The sequence below is a fragment of the Bidens hawaiensis genome, unplaced genomic scaffold (genome assembly GCF_021521415.1).
Source record: "Bidens hawaiensis isolate Kalapana, Puna unplaced genomic scaffold, B.hawaiensis_p1.1 tig00026590_1, whole genome shotgun sequence".
Classification (NCBI taxonomy): domain Eukaryota; kingdom Viridiplantae; phylum Streptophyta; class Magnoliopsida; order Asterales; family Asteraceae; genus Bidens; species Bidens hawaiensis.
The window spans coordinates 197,346-211,977 of record NW_027494268.1 but is presented as its reverse complement, the minus strand read 5'-3'; the positions used below and the strand labels follow the sequence as shown (position 1 = coordinate 211,977).

The 14,632-nt window shown below is 33.4% G+C and overlaps 1 protein-coding gene across 1 annotated transcript; it reads left to right on the top strand.

The window, feature by feature from the left end:
- Window positions 1–11,622: 11,622 nt before the first annotated feature.
- LOC143573591 (blue copper protein-like) lies at window positions 11,623–12,169 on the top strand. Its single transcript, XM_077058430.1, has 2 exons — window positions 11,623–11,845; window positions 11,961–12,169. The coding sequence occupies exons 1-2, from the start codon at window positions 11,623–11,625 to the stop codon at window positions 12,167–12,169; spliced, it is 432 nt and encodes a 143-aa protein (XP_076914545.1).
- Window positions 12,170–14,632: the final 2,463 nt, after the last annotated feature.

The window sequence follows — 14,632 nt, the reverse complement described above, 5'->3', positions numbered from 1 at the left end:
CTGATACCAAGTTCTGTAACACCCCGTAACCGCAGCGGAAACGTACACGGGATGCAACAGACACATCTGATATCAACAGCATTGTTTATAAAGAAAACACCACTACATTAATTTAAACGTATTACATTGTTCTGAGTTTCATAACCATCTAAGCGTTATCACATAAGTGTTACCGATAGTACATTAACATATTTAATGCAAAATATAGATCTCTAGACTTCCACAAAATAGCACACAGCATCGAACACATATCACTCATTCCAATTTGAGTGTACCTAGAAAGCATGTAAAGAAAATGGGTCAACTACGAATAGTTGGTGAGTTTCACTAATTTAAATAAATCATGACAAATCATTATAAAAATCATAAATAAGCGATGTAATTATACTGAGTTCACAAGTGAAAACTCTGTTAATCCCAAAACATATCGATTAACCTCCGGGAACTCTGTTACCCCAGAATACATCCAATAACCTCTGGGAACTCTGTTACCCCAGAAACACATTTGATAACCTCTGGGAACTCGGTTACCCCAGAACACTGTTTCGGGCCTTACAATATTAGCAACTCAGTTAATTACCATCTTAATACATTACCGTACGATTTCCGTACAATAAACATTATATAAATACATTCGTTTCCATGCGATTAGCATGTACTTAAACACTTTGATAGAAACATGCTTTCCGCCCCGGGAAAATATTTAAAACAGTTCAGTAAAAAGGGGCTCGTGAAAACTCACCTGCTTCCAAACGTATGCTAGATAATTAAAAGTTCCAACTCACGTCCTATCATTTCCCTATAACGTGAAACATGAATTTAAGTCTAATGTTTCATTTTTGACACTCAAGTGGCTCATGATTGTGTTTCACCCAACTAGTTAAACGTGTTTCAATAGTGTCAACTTAAATATGATTCGACGACCCGTTGGTTATATGTTTTATTTTCTCGAAAATATTATATTTATATAAATATAAGTGGCCTATGCGTAAAAAAAAATGTCCAAGACTTCGCAAGCCACTCGGAGTCCAACTTATAACATAATATATTTTGTTCAAGTTTCGAGCCATAACTTGTTGTGTATGGTAAATAAATAAATATATACAATTATTTATTTGTTTTAGAGAAATATACTATGAAAATACTTCTTGTATTTTTAAAATATACACATATTGGCAGACTCTAAAAATATAAACCCTTTATTTATAAACATGTGTATTTACGTGATGCCAAAATCTGCCATATATGTACACTTTGATATTTCTAATCGTGTTCTTGTAAAAGTTTAAGTATCTTGAGCATGATCTAGTTTGTTGTAACAAATTTTCGTATGAAATGAGTAATCACCTGCACTTGATCCTTGTGGGATTATAATATAAGCTTTGGTATACCTCTATATATATATATCTTCAAAAAAATAAATAAATAAATAAAATAAAGTCCTAATTATGATAGTATCATAATTTCAAGAGATTAAATGTTTAACTTTGACTAGCTGCTTGGGTGAGTGTCATAAGCATGAACAACTTGTAAATTTATAGAAATAAATTTAGAAATGCTAAACACTCACTTAGTAAGTAAAGATGGTTAGAGAAAGAGACGAGTAGGTTCTTGAGCTCGAACACCACTTGAAGTTCCTTAGGTTTGCTTAAACTTGAAGTGGCTAGATGAATGTTTAGATGTATAAATGGATGTGTATGCACTTTTCAGTTTCCAAGAAAAGAAGGACGAGAGAGATGGTAGGGTGGGGTGAGGTGAGAGTGTGGCGTGTTATGTGGTGGTTTTTCAATCCAAGTGTTTCCTATATGATGAAATGACATGCTTTTTAAAATAATATACAGTGGTGGAGTGTTTGAAAAGTAAAGAAATAGAGTGATGGGTTATGGATTTTGTGTGTTAAGAAAGATAATCATAGCCATGGATCTAGTGCACTGATAATTAGTTTGTGAATTTATTTACTAATTGATTACAAATTTCATGTGTCAGTGGTGACGGCGAGATGTCGGGTCGTCGCTAGAGTTGGAGTCGGTTCAAACCTATATCTATATATGTTTTGGTATGAGTTGATTTAATTTATTTGGTGTTTTAAATAAACAAACACTAACTCACTGTTATATAAAATATTTACCCGTACTCATTTATTACTCATATTTAAGCTATATATGTTGGTCAAATTTTACGAGACAACATTTCCTTAAAATAGTCATACATATATCGAACGCAAATATTATTTTATGTTTCGTATAGGAATATATAAATAAATTTATATATTATTTCTTTTCTCTAATACTCTTTCAGTATTAATCATCTTATCACCAACGTTTGATGATAATGGTTGATTTGTTTTAGTTTTGTTTATTTACATTGTTCTTGTGTAAGCTTTGGCTGTGTTTACCAATGTTTGGTGGTTTTGGTTTGTTTACTCTTGTATGGCATGTCATACATGAGAACTAATATGGCACTCTGTCATATTACTTGTACTTTTTGATTGTGTGGAATGCATTTAACCGGGTGAATCCCTTTACCCAAAAAGAATGTCGTCTTATCGATGCATGAACATGACAACCTAATTACTCATAATTAGGCCTATCATGATTGTTTTCGGTTTAATTATTATTTAAAGTCGTATGGATATTAACCCTGTTTGACGAGGTGTCACATTCTCATGTACCCGACATTACATATGACGTAACTAACGTCTACCGGTTAGGGTATACCTGGTTTCGTCGTAATCGTTACAAAGCAACTCTTGGAGATCATCTTGATCATCCATTGGCGTATTATATGGTTCAATCTTTCTACAATCACAACAAGTCATCAGCTATCCGTCAGCACCGGTAATGAAAACATATCTTTACGTTTAACCTCGTCACACATCTTCATAAAAAACCCGATCGTTCAACATCTTTCACTTCGGTTTTTCCTCTCTTGATAACGCGTATCCCAAATATACTCTTTGAAGCTCTTCCACATCTCATTCGCAAAGATGCACTAATGTTTGGGCATATGATTCAGAGTTCTAACCTCCATTAATAAACCCCTAATGATCAAATTCTTCAATCTAATGACAAGACGCGTATATTCTTCAATAAGATCAACCCGTTCGAGAATCGTCCCCCACAACAGAAGTAATCCGCAAAAAGAGGTAAATGAACAGACACTCGTATCCCACATAGTCAGGTTTCAATCTCGAACAAATCTATCACCAATCGAAAGACAATTGCAGTCTTGAACTCAGTCAAACGTAGCTTTGCAAGCATGAATGACCACCCGAATTTTAGTAATTTTTCAACAAATCTTGCAAACTTTTTATTTCCCCCCTTTCATGACAAATTCAGCAAGGTCTTGAATAATCTTCAAAGTTCACAAAACAAACTCCTCCTTTTATTACTCTCGGGTTCCCCCTCGACCAATTGAAACGTGTACAAAGTCGTCCGGAAAATATATTACTAAAATATGAGAGAAGAATACCCAATACATTAGGAACATTCAAGAAAAAATTCGATTAAGAAAATTTTTCCAGATTTTCCCGCCAGATATTCACCAAAAATTATTAAAAAATAAATATTTTCGCCAAAATTTTCAAGAACGAAATCTCACTTACGAGGAGTATTTAGGAAAAAATTCGCGCAAGAAAAATTTTCCCGCCAAATAAAAAATTTTTCAATTTTTTTTAACGAATCGCCTCTCAATTCGTTATATCAACAACTCCAATTCGTTAACTTAGTTCGTGCTCTCCATTCGATAACTTAGTTCGTGCTCTCCCTTCCTAATTCGTTACCGTTTGTTAATATCTCCACACTTCGTCATACACATTAACGAATTACCTTAATTCGTTACCAATACCTTAACGAATTAACATAACGAAGTAACTTAACGAATTATCTTAATTCGTTATCATTAACTTAACGAATTACCATGACGAATTAACTTAAGGAATCTCCTTAATTCTTTATCATTATCTTAACGAATTACCATGACGAATTAACCTAACGAATCTCCTTAATTCGTTATCATTAACTTAACGAATTAATTTAACGAATTACTATAATTCGTTAAAATTTCCACAACGAATTGCTACAGTAGATTCGTTATACTCCCTTGACGAATTAGCTACAGTAACATAACGAATTAGGTTGTTGGATCTGAACTGTTCGCCGGAAAAAACGATTTTTGACGGAAAATTCAGTTATAATGGCCGGAAAAAGTAGATCTGGCCGGAATCTGGATTTTTTGAACTTCATCAATGGCGGATTCATCATATCACCATAATATAACACAAAATTATACCAGAAGCTTCGTATTACCTTAACTAACACTAATCTACCATCAAAATAGCATAACAACCACTGATTATATCTGAATCTGATCAAACAGTACCTTGCTCTTCCATGGTGAAGCCTTCAATACACCATATGTAATCACCAAAATCCACAGGAACATGCGGATTTCATTAATAAACAATAATATACCATCAATTTCACCAAAACATCCATAATTTAACAGAATCTGATTAAATCAATTCCAAACTTGAAGAACACGAAGAACACGAAAATAACCAGATTCAGTACCTTAATTGATGCAACGAGGCTGTATGCTCTGATACCACTGTTTGAACCCACCAAGGATCTAGCCACGTCGATACATCAATAAACAATATGAACACACGAGATTGATGTGACATTCGTCAATTTCAGGTTAACTCCGTCAACTCAACTCCGTCAATTCAAACTTAAAGATCATTGAATCTATAATGCACACCTCATTACATTTAAACTAGGGTTTAAATGACGTTTGACAATTACTACATGTGTAGTCTTTCGGGAATTGCACCGAAACGCAAACAAGTTGACGCTAATCATTGGTGAATAAACGAGAAACATTAAAACAATAATTACGTGTTAGGCTTATGTGTTATGTGATAACATTGTTTAAGAAGTTAACTCAAGATGCAAACTAAGTACTTTGGGCTAGTAAACTAATAATTTGAAGTGGAGGGACCTAGATCTAACATGATTGTTATTAAATAATAATAATAATCCTAAACCCTAACTCTCTCTTTCTCTCCTCCCAAATCGACGGCAGCCCCTCCCCCCTTGTCTCCCTTGCGATCGGCTCACATACACACACATATCCTTTGATTTTTGATCTTGTCTTTCGCAATTGAAGCATCCTACACCCGATTCTAGTCATCTTCTACCTTCCCCTTGCTTATTTTTGTGCTTTGGAAGGTATAATTATAAACCCTAGAATCTGGAAATTATATACATGATGTTCATATGACTTGTTTTGATTAGATGATGGTTAATTATGTATTGATTGTTGATTTGATAACTAGAATGGATGTTATTGCATGTTAATTGCTTGTTTCTTTGATTTTTGAGTTCAAGTAAAACCCTAATCATGTATGTGGTATGTATTTGATGTGCATGGTTAGTGGTTATGGTGTCTAGAAGGTCATATGAACGGATTATGGTCCATAGATAGTTGATATGTTGAGTTTGGATGCAAACAGTTTCTGGACAGATTGTGTTATTGATGTTCAATTGACTGTAACGGGGTGTGAATGTGAAAATTGGTCGAGATTATTGATACTACAGTAAACTAGGTTGAGTCTAGTTTCTAAAGAATATAAATTTGCAATTTTTGAACGTGTAAAAGTTAACTTTTATGATTTTACAAAAACGTTGTGCATAGCTGAGTTGTGAGACCTGCTGTTAGGTTGTCTTGTTAATATTATATCTCATGAACTACAAGACCAAATGGGTTGGTTTCACTTCTGGAAGTTAACTTGTTGAGTTAAGAACCTAACCCAATTGGTCTTGCATTTGTTGGATTTTTCATTTAACGGGAATTTCAAATAACATTCTATTGCGCATGAATTTGACTGTTGTGAGTTTGCTATAATGTTTTGATCATTGTGAGAAACCTATGTGGAATAAAAATAAAATAAAATATGTTCTGGAAACCTAATACATGTATTCTTTTGTGATGATTTTTGATGAATTAATTGAGATGCTATGATCGGTGGAATAGTATAATCTTTCAAGTAGAATTCTGTCTCGGTAAAGTTAACTGCCGAACTTTGTAAAAATGCATGAAAAGTGCTAGTTGCTAGTTAATTATTATGTTTTGACCAAATTGCCCCTGCGGGGAATACTTGCTAAATAAGTGTGGTATTTTGACCAAATTGCCCCTGCGGGGAATAGTTGCTAGTGATATACATTATTAATACATGACTCGTAAATAATTGTTCACACATGTATCATATCACAAATGTACTTGTTAAGTCACACACGATTCACAAACGAAACACGAAACGTAATTTGTGCATAGGTGTTATGTGCCGAGTCTAGAGACTCGATAATAGTTCCGACACTTAGAAAAATCTCTTTGTTGCTTTAGAACGCTAGAGAGAGTTTTCTGTGACGCGCATCACTTGATGGTTTATTTTTCGGAATTCTTCGCAAACAGTGAGTTTCACTTACCCCTTTAAACTGTTTTAAACGCTTTTCACTTGGGGGAGATAAAATACTCCGAAAAACGCATTTAAGATTTTGTTAGTAAATTATATATCACTTGTAAAGGCTAAGTGGCAAACGAAACAATTGAAGTCCTACACATCGAACCGGTTAATATTTGGATAATAGCGAGTCACTGTTGAGTAGTACTACTGGGTTTGACAAACCCCACCCAACGCTAAACTCGACTGGAGGTCGAGCGGGTGTAATTTTGGCCAACACATACCATGGTCTGGATGACCTGGTGGCAAGACACTTGATAAACAGTCAGCTTCGGTGTCGAACACTTAGTAATACTTGTTGTATAGGCTAGCTACCTATCGATATATAATTGATTTAACACTATCTGGTAACGCTAAACGCAAAACGCTGAACGCTGAACGCAAAAAGCTAAACGCTTTATTTTATATAAACTTGTGAACTCACCAACCTCGTGTTGACACTTTTAGTTTGTTATTCTCAGGTAGCCGAGGCGGGCGCGCGGTATAGGATCATGCATTGTTGAAAACGCTTTTGTTTATGCAAACTGATTTTAAACTGTTGTCATTGGATTTTAAGTCGTCATACGTGACGTAACTTTTGTCTTTTGGTTTTTACGCTTCCGCACTTATTTTCATTTAAACTTTTTTATGGTTTGATTATAACTAATGATTCCGATCCTGTTAGTTCACTCCCTCTGACGGTAAAACTCCGTTAGTGGATTTTGAGGGTGTGACAATTGATCAATATGTTAAATAGATAGTTTATTGATAAATATGGAAGAATACATTATGGTGTGTGGAGAATAACTAATGGAGAACAAATAACTTAGACTATGTACACCCTAAATTATGACCATGAGCAGCCTATATATAGGCCATATGCTCTAGTTTGTTAAGTTAAGTCTAGTTCGTTATACCTTCATAACGAATTAGACTCCATTCGTTATGCTTCCATAACGAATGGTAATACCTTAACGAAATAGCCCTCATTTGTTATACTTCCATAACGAATGGGCTTATACTTTAACGAACTAATCTAGTTAACTAACGAATGGGCCTCATTCGCTATACAATCCATAGCGAATGGGCCATGTTACAATAAATATACATTCTAGACTATCGATAACTTATTCGATTGCTACGGACACCAAAACCGTGCACTAACAGAACTAACATTTTGTTTCTAGAAATGTAGTAGTTTTATAATGATTGTTTGAAACTAAGTTGTTTATAATTATATGACATTTTGAAACATTCAATTCGATTTATGATTTTCTAAAATGATAGATGTTCTTATTTTAATCATTACAATTATTATAATAAGACACGTGAGCATACGCGAGTTGAGTTAGTATACATTCCTATTTGTATGTGAGTTTATGTGTTAATATATTTTGTATTATATATAGAAATCCAGTTATCATTGGACGACTATTATTAATATCTTGGATCTACCTGTTGTGTGTCTTCTCGTATGTGTTAATTATGCCAAGACAAAGGTGAGCTTCTCAGAAATCTCCACTGTTTTCAATGTCTTGAATTGTTTATAAACGTTTTTGGGAAAACAAATTTGGGTCAAAAACACATTTTATTTGGCAATTGTGGTATCGTAATAACTTTAAATTGATCGACGTTAACTAACGTGATCAGGCCGACATTTATGTGTTTCCGCAGTCTTTATAATCATAAACTTGTGGACAAGCATATAAATATTGTTAGATTTATCGCGGTGACGTCCTATCATCATCGGCCACGCCGGTGGGTAAACGATAAATATTTCGAATTATTTTACGCTTTGATTAAAGGTTTAAAATTCTTACGTTTGTAATATTTTTTGCTTGTTTATAACTATCACAACTTGTTAAAGAATAACATATTGAATTTCGGACACCATCGTTGGTGATGCTAAAGGGGCCCACTTGTTCTTTCGTATTGAACGATGACCGGTTTGTGTTTAATTAACTTTCGTGTGTGAAACGATAGTAGGCCTTGGTCCAGTGGAGGTAAGGTAATGCATACTTTCGTCCAGTGTGGACTTTGTGTAATTATTGGCTTTGTTTTGACAAAGAATAGTTATGTTTTAAAATGTCTTAAAACGATACTTTCATTAAGTGAAATATGTCTAATGGATTTTCGTGGGATGAAAACTAGTTCCGATGCGACTTTTGGTTTCGTGCTGATGAGGACAAACCAATACTTTAACAAAGGAAAGTTTTGCTTTTAAAATATTGTTATGGTTGTAAGTCCTTAATGCGATTTTTCCTATTTCAACGAAAGATGACTTCGGGCCGTATGGAGGAAGTGGTATTTATGGAATCAAGAAAAGCTTTCTTTCAAAATATAAGTTTTAAAAATTGAGAACTCACCAACCATTGTGTTGACGTACGAATTGTAGTTTAAATAAACCGTGTACACTGACACGTGTAATTTATGACATTTTATAAAGAATAAAAGTCAAACTTGTATGCGAATAAGTTGTGCTTAAACATCAATGGCTAAACGACTTTTTTCACCGCCCAAGTAAGTTGATTAATTCTTTCGCTGTTAAATTAATATTTATGGGGTGTGACATTCATCACCATGGATTCTCATTTATTATATATTTTATCTAGTTTTTTGCGTTCCCGACGCAACCCCGACGCGTTACGCCCGAGCATGTCAGTAAAGCCCAAGTGCTTAGGTAGTAAGTCGACAAAAATTTGTTTGGTTTCGTTAGGTGCGTCGTTGTACAAGAACTAAAACCAAAAATAAAACAAAAGAATTACAGAAATTGAGGTTGACCAATAGGTTGGCATCAGACGGGAAAAATCAAAAGTTGGTAAAACCCCACGCAGTCGACCCCTAGTGTTGATGCGGTGAATCTATGCAAATTTGGTCAATTTTCGTCATGTTCGTTATGGTACCATAACTAAAACAAAAAAAATGAGCAATCACTCGGTTTTCATTACGTCCATTAAATAATGGACTAAAACAAAGCGGCGAGTCTACGCGAATTCAGTTTATTTCCGTCATGGTCTTTACTATACCGGAATACAAAACATAAAAGTAAACAAATATGACATTTGGTTGGTTTTTGTTACATTGGTTATGGACCGTAACAAAAAAACGTCTTGCACCAATAAGGAACCGCCAAGTAGCCCAATAGGGCTTTGCGGCAGCAAAACTCTTATTTATTACGTTTGTTACGATGGCAAAACTAAAACAAAAAGGTCAGTAAAACCCAGGCTTTGCGACGATGAGTCCGTAAAACCCGATGTTGAGACGGTGAGTTGATGCTAATTCGGTATGTTTCGGTTACTTTCGTTACGGTACCGGAACTAAAACAAAATGGTTGGTAAACGCGTGCAGTTGGTAAAAGCCGAGTGTTAACAAAAGGGTAGGTAAACCCGAGTGGTTAGTAAAAGTCAAGCGTTAACCAAATGGTTGGTAAACACGTGTGGTTGGTAAGAGTTGAGCGTTATCGATCCTAGACAGAGTGTCAATCCAAATTCGATTGATACCCATTACATTCGTTATGATATCGAAATGGAAAACAAAAAGAAAAAAATGACATGAACCAATGGCATTTCACCACCTGGCCTAATCGTAACTAACGCAGCACCAAACTTGTACTTTATACTATATAGATAATTTTTTATGTTAAGGGTTAAATAGAAAACAAGGTTTTAGTGGATCATTAGAAGAGATGATGCCCTCTTCTAAGGTACTAAATACTTTTATATGCATGTATTGTAATAACATGATCGATCCTAATAGTGTGCGTCTCATAGGCTATTAGATTAAGTACGTACAAAAGAATTGTATCACTTTTAGATGCTGTTTGTGCCTTTGCTACAAAAAGCATGTTTACAGCTTAGTATGTGGGTTGATGTGCTGCAAATAACAATGCGCACAGAAGTTAGTTTAATTAAGGTTACTTTTGAATGAAATGCTGTACATGTGTGATATGTCGGAAAAATAAAATTTTTAACATGAACTTTATAACTAGTGATATTATGATATGAGTTAAAAATAACAAAAAAAAGAAACATGAAAACTATGGTGTGTAGAAATGAATATACAATTGACAAAAATCCAGAAACAAAGTGAATGAAATAACGAATAGAGAGTGACATCATTTGGTAATAAAAATATCATGAAAGAGTTTGTAAAGTATTTTTTCTGTTTTATAAAATATTGAGTTTCTTACAATATATATTAGTATCCGTAAAGGAACCATGGATCTTACTGTGCTTATTATAAGCAGGAGTTTAGTTTAGTTTTATTTGTTTGATTTGGTTTTCTTTTTGCAATTGGTGACTTGAATTGACATGGATTATCAAAGACCATCATTAAATCGCAAGGTATTTAATATCGTGTCCCTTTTCTATATTATCAATTTCTAGTAAAACTTTTACATACCGAACAAAAATAAAAGGGGCTTGTTAGTGTTTTTTTAACTTTAACCAAACAAACAACAATTTTTTTTTTCATGTTTTTTCTTTTATAAAAGAGTTTGTGATGATCATGTTTGTTAATTTTCTTAACAAACAGTTCTTGAATATAAGCGAATACAAATGAACGTAATCAAACACAAATAAACATAAACAATTTGAACTAGGGGTACGCTTAGGACTCCTTTAAGATGGTTCAGTTTTTTAAAGTTCAACTTGGTTTGAATATGTTTAGTCTCAAACTGTCCACAAATGACATTGTTGTTTGATGCAATATAATTATACCTTCAATTCCGACTTCTGATGTAACAAAATGTGTTTAGCATTTGACTTTTTAAAGGGAAATCTAATATAATGGAATATATTTATACCTCATGTTATCAATTTCTAATTACATGTATTTAGATGTAATCAATAAATATGCTGATATTTATATATCTTTATTATTTATGTTTAATTATATATATATATATATATATATATATATATATATATATATATATATATTTTGTTGTTGTTAGTGTATTTTTAGTTTAATTACTAATGATAGGACTAATTCTAGAATATTTTATCGAATTATTAGGCTACAAAATATCTTGTTCATGAATATTTATGATGTAGAGAAGTTTTAGCAAGCTTCCTTTCTCTATATATTTGATGTCATAATAGAACTAAATTATAACCAAAATGGGTAGCAACAAATTGGGCATCTTCATCCTCGTAACAACTGTAATAGTTGTGGCTCAGGCAGATGATGTTGCGCCAGGAAATAAACATATTGTGGTAACAGGTGCAGGACCATGCGCGGAAGGAACAAAGTATATAGTTGGAGATGATAAAGGTTGGCAACAGGGTGTTGATTACAATGCATGGGTCCAGGGGAAGGATTTCCGTGTCGGAGACATATTGGGTATATTCTTGTCAGCTTCAAACATGACTCATTTCTATTTTTATACGTAATTATTTATGTCAAAGGACGCAAGCAAGCAAGCTAACTAACTAAACTATATTAATTGTTGATGCAGTGTTTGATTTGACCTTTAACCACTGTATCTTGGTGGTTGACGAAGATGGGATTAACAGATGTTGTGGTGCATCTCGTGTGGTGGATGTTAGGGAGCTTGGACGTCATGAGATAGTTCTTACAGCACCGGGAAAATTTGGTTTCATGAGTCACGTTGGGGATGATTGTATGAAGGGCATGAAGTTTCTCGCCATTGTCAAAGAAAAATGAAATTCTTGATACTTAACAAGAACATGACCAGTTGTTATGTTCTCGAACGTAATATATATATATATATTCTCTTTTTGTTGTTTGTTAATAATATTTTATGTTGGTTAGAGCCAATTTCGGTCATGAACCTTCTTTTTTTAATAAATAATTAAGTTAAATGTAAAATTACATAATAATGAATTTTATATTTTTATCATTGATATCAATTGTTTAGTTTTTTTAGCTAGCTAAATTATGTGTTAAAATATCACAAGATTTAACTATATTTTGATGATAAGTAATATGTTCAAACCTTGGTTCAAAAAACAGGTATTCATTCCCTTTACTAATCATGAAGCCGTCCATCATTTCACACCCCACACATACTCGACTTTTAAATTCACGTGTCTTACTACTAGATTTTAAACCTCTATAACAAGTTGGTAACCTTTTCTTACATGATTCCATCAACTTCTTTAATTGTTAAGTTCTGGTAAACTTAACTTTATACTTAGCAATCAAAAGTTTTGTTAGTGTTCCAACATATTTTAAAAACCTAACTAGATAAGTATAATAATTAAATTGTTTTTGTAAGTTTGATAAACAACACACCAGCCCAGTTGGCTGGTGGTGTTGTTGCCTGGTCACTCTAACTGGCTGGGGCGCGGGTTCGACCCGCGCCCAGCTCGGTTTTGTGAGTTTTATTTATTTTTTTTATCCATCTTTTTATATCAATATAATTATATTTTAGTCAATTTAAATATTATTTGAACTTTATTTTGATGAACCGACTCTTTTAAATCGATGTTCATGAATGTTTGGTTATATTAGTTTTATTTTTGATAATAATAAACTATATTAAGATAAATATTAATTAAAATTAATGTTAAATCAATTAAAATATATTATAAACAAAATAATAAATCGTATTCTATAAAAAAATCGACAAGATTACGTGTTGTTTTTCTCACATATTTATTAAAAACCTCATATACGTATTGATGTGCTGAAAACAATCAATTAAATATTAACTAAATTAAACAAGTAATAAAAACTAGACTTAAGACTCAACTACCCAAAACACCGGCAAGTGAACAGATCAATTGTACTAAAGCTAAGTAAGTCCGAAATATCGAACCCACAGGACTCTATAAATTACGTTAATTAACTAATTAGACTCAACTTACAACAGGACTATTTATTTTTAATGTTTTAAGGGGGTTTTTTAAAGTAATATTAAATTAAGTAAATAAATGAACAAGTAAACGGGAAAACAAGCAATCCAACACAAGATTGAAACCATAAGAGAAGGAACCTACCTAGGTAAGAATCTCATGTATCAACAATCATCAAGCAATGGACAACCAATTATGATATGGAAACTGATTTCTAAATATATTCATCTAACAAACCCTAGAGTACCCTCAATTGCATCAAGTAAAATCCTAAAGAATGAATATTAGATTATTAAGCAATTAGTTAGATTGATTTCTTCACAATCATAGTATCTAAAGCAAGAAATCTCATGAAACACTAAACCCTAGATAACGTGATGAACTAAACACGACATCATGAACAAGGATCAACACAATAACCAAATAAGAATTCTGTCACTAATCTAACCTAGAATGCGATTGACCAAGACACATGAACAACTCCTCACCTTACAGCTATTGGAATTTAGCCGAACATTCAAAATCCTAAATAAATTATCAACAAGCTTCTATGATCTAATAGGCCTATTAAATCACAATAATCAAAACACCAAGTACTAATTAAACATAAACCCTAAATCTAAAGAACACAATCAAGAGATATAAGATCTATGTGAAGCAATAGTTAATAATCAACCAAGATAATAAACATTCATATGCATCGTGAAAGCAAAATCAAGTCTTTTACTATTAAATCAACAAATCCATAATCAATACAATCGTCCAAAGCAAGAATCAAGCATTAATCATGTTCATCAAACCTAGGTAGACATGAAGTCTAGCCTACATAGTCATAATTAAAGACAAATAACTAAAACAAAGAACCAAGAGTAAAATCATAAAAGATGATGAACAAGAACAATGAAAAAGAACGAAAGAACCCGTCTTAGTTGACCCTTGAACACCCGTATGAAAGCTTGATGATCTTCTCTCTTCCTAGCCTCAAAAAAACCTTCAATCTTGGCTCTTCTATCTCCAAAATCGGCTGCTAACACTTGTTAACTCGTCTAGGTTTATAACATATGTTTAGATAGTGCATAACGGGCCTAGACTTGCAAAATATGGCTGATCAGGGTGGCTAGGCGCTGCGCGACCACATGAGGCATTGGCTCCGAGCGGCGCGGCGTGCCTAACGAGGGGGCTCCAAATTTTTGCCTTTTTTCCATGCTAGAACTTGTTAGATCTTGTGCAATCTTTTTCTTGAACTCCAAGTAATGATTAGGAACTTCTAGACCTTCTTTCCCTTGAATCCAAAGCCACCATCTATCTG

Excerpts from the sequence above, each read along its gene's own strand:
- LOC143573591 (XM_077058430.1), top strand. The coding sequence starts at position 11,623 with ATGGGTAGCAACAAATTGGGCATCTTCATCCTCGTAACAACTGTAATA. Across the intron at positions 11,846-11,960 it reads CCGTGTCGGAGACATATTGG|TGTTTGATTTGACCTTTAAC; the intron begins GTATATTCTTGT and ends TTGTTGATGCAG.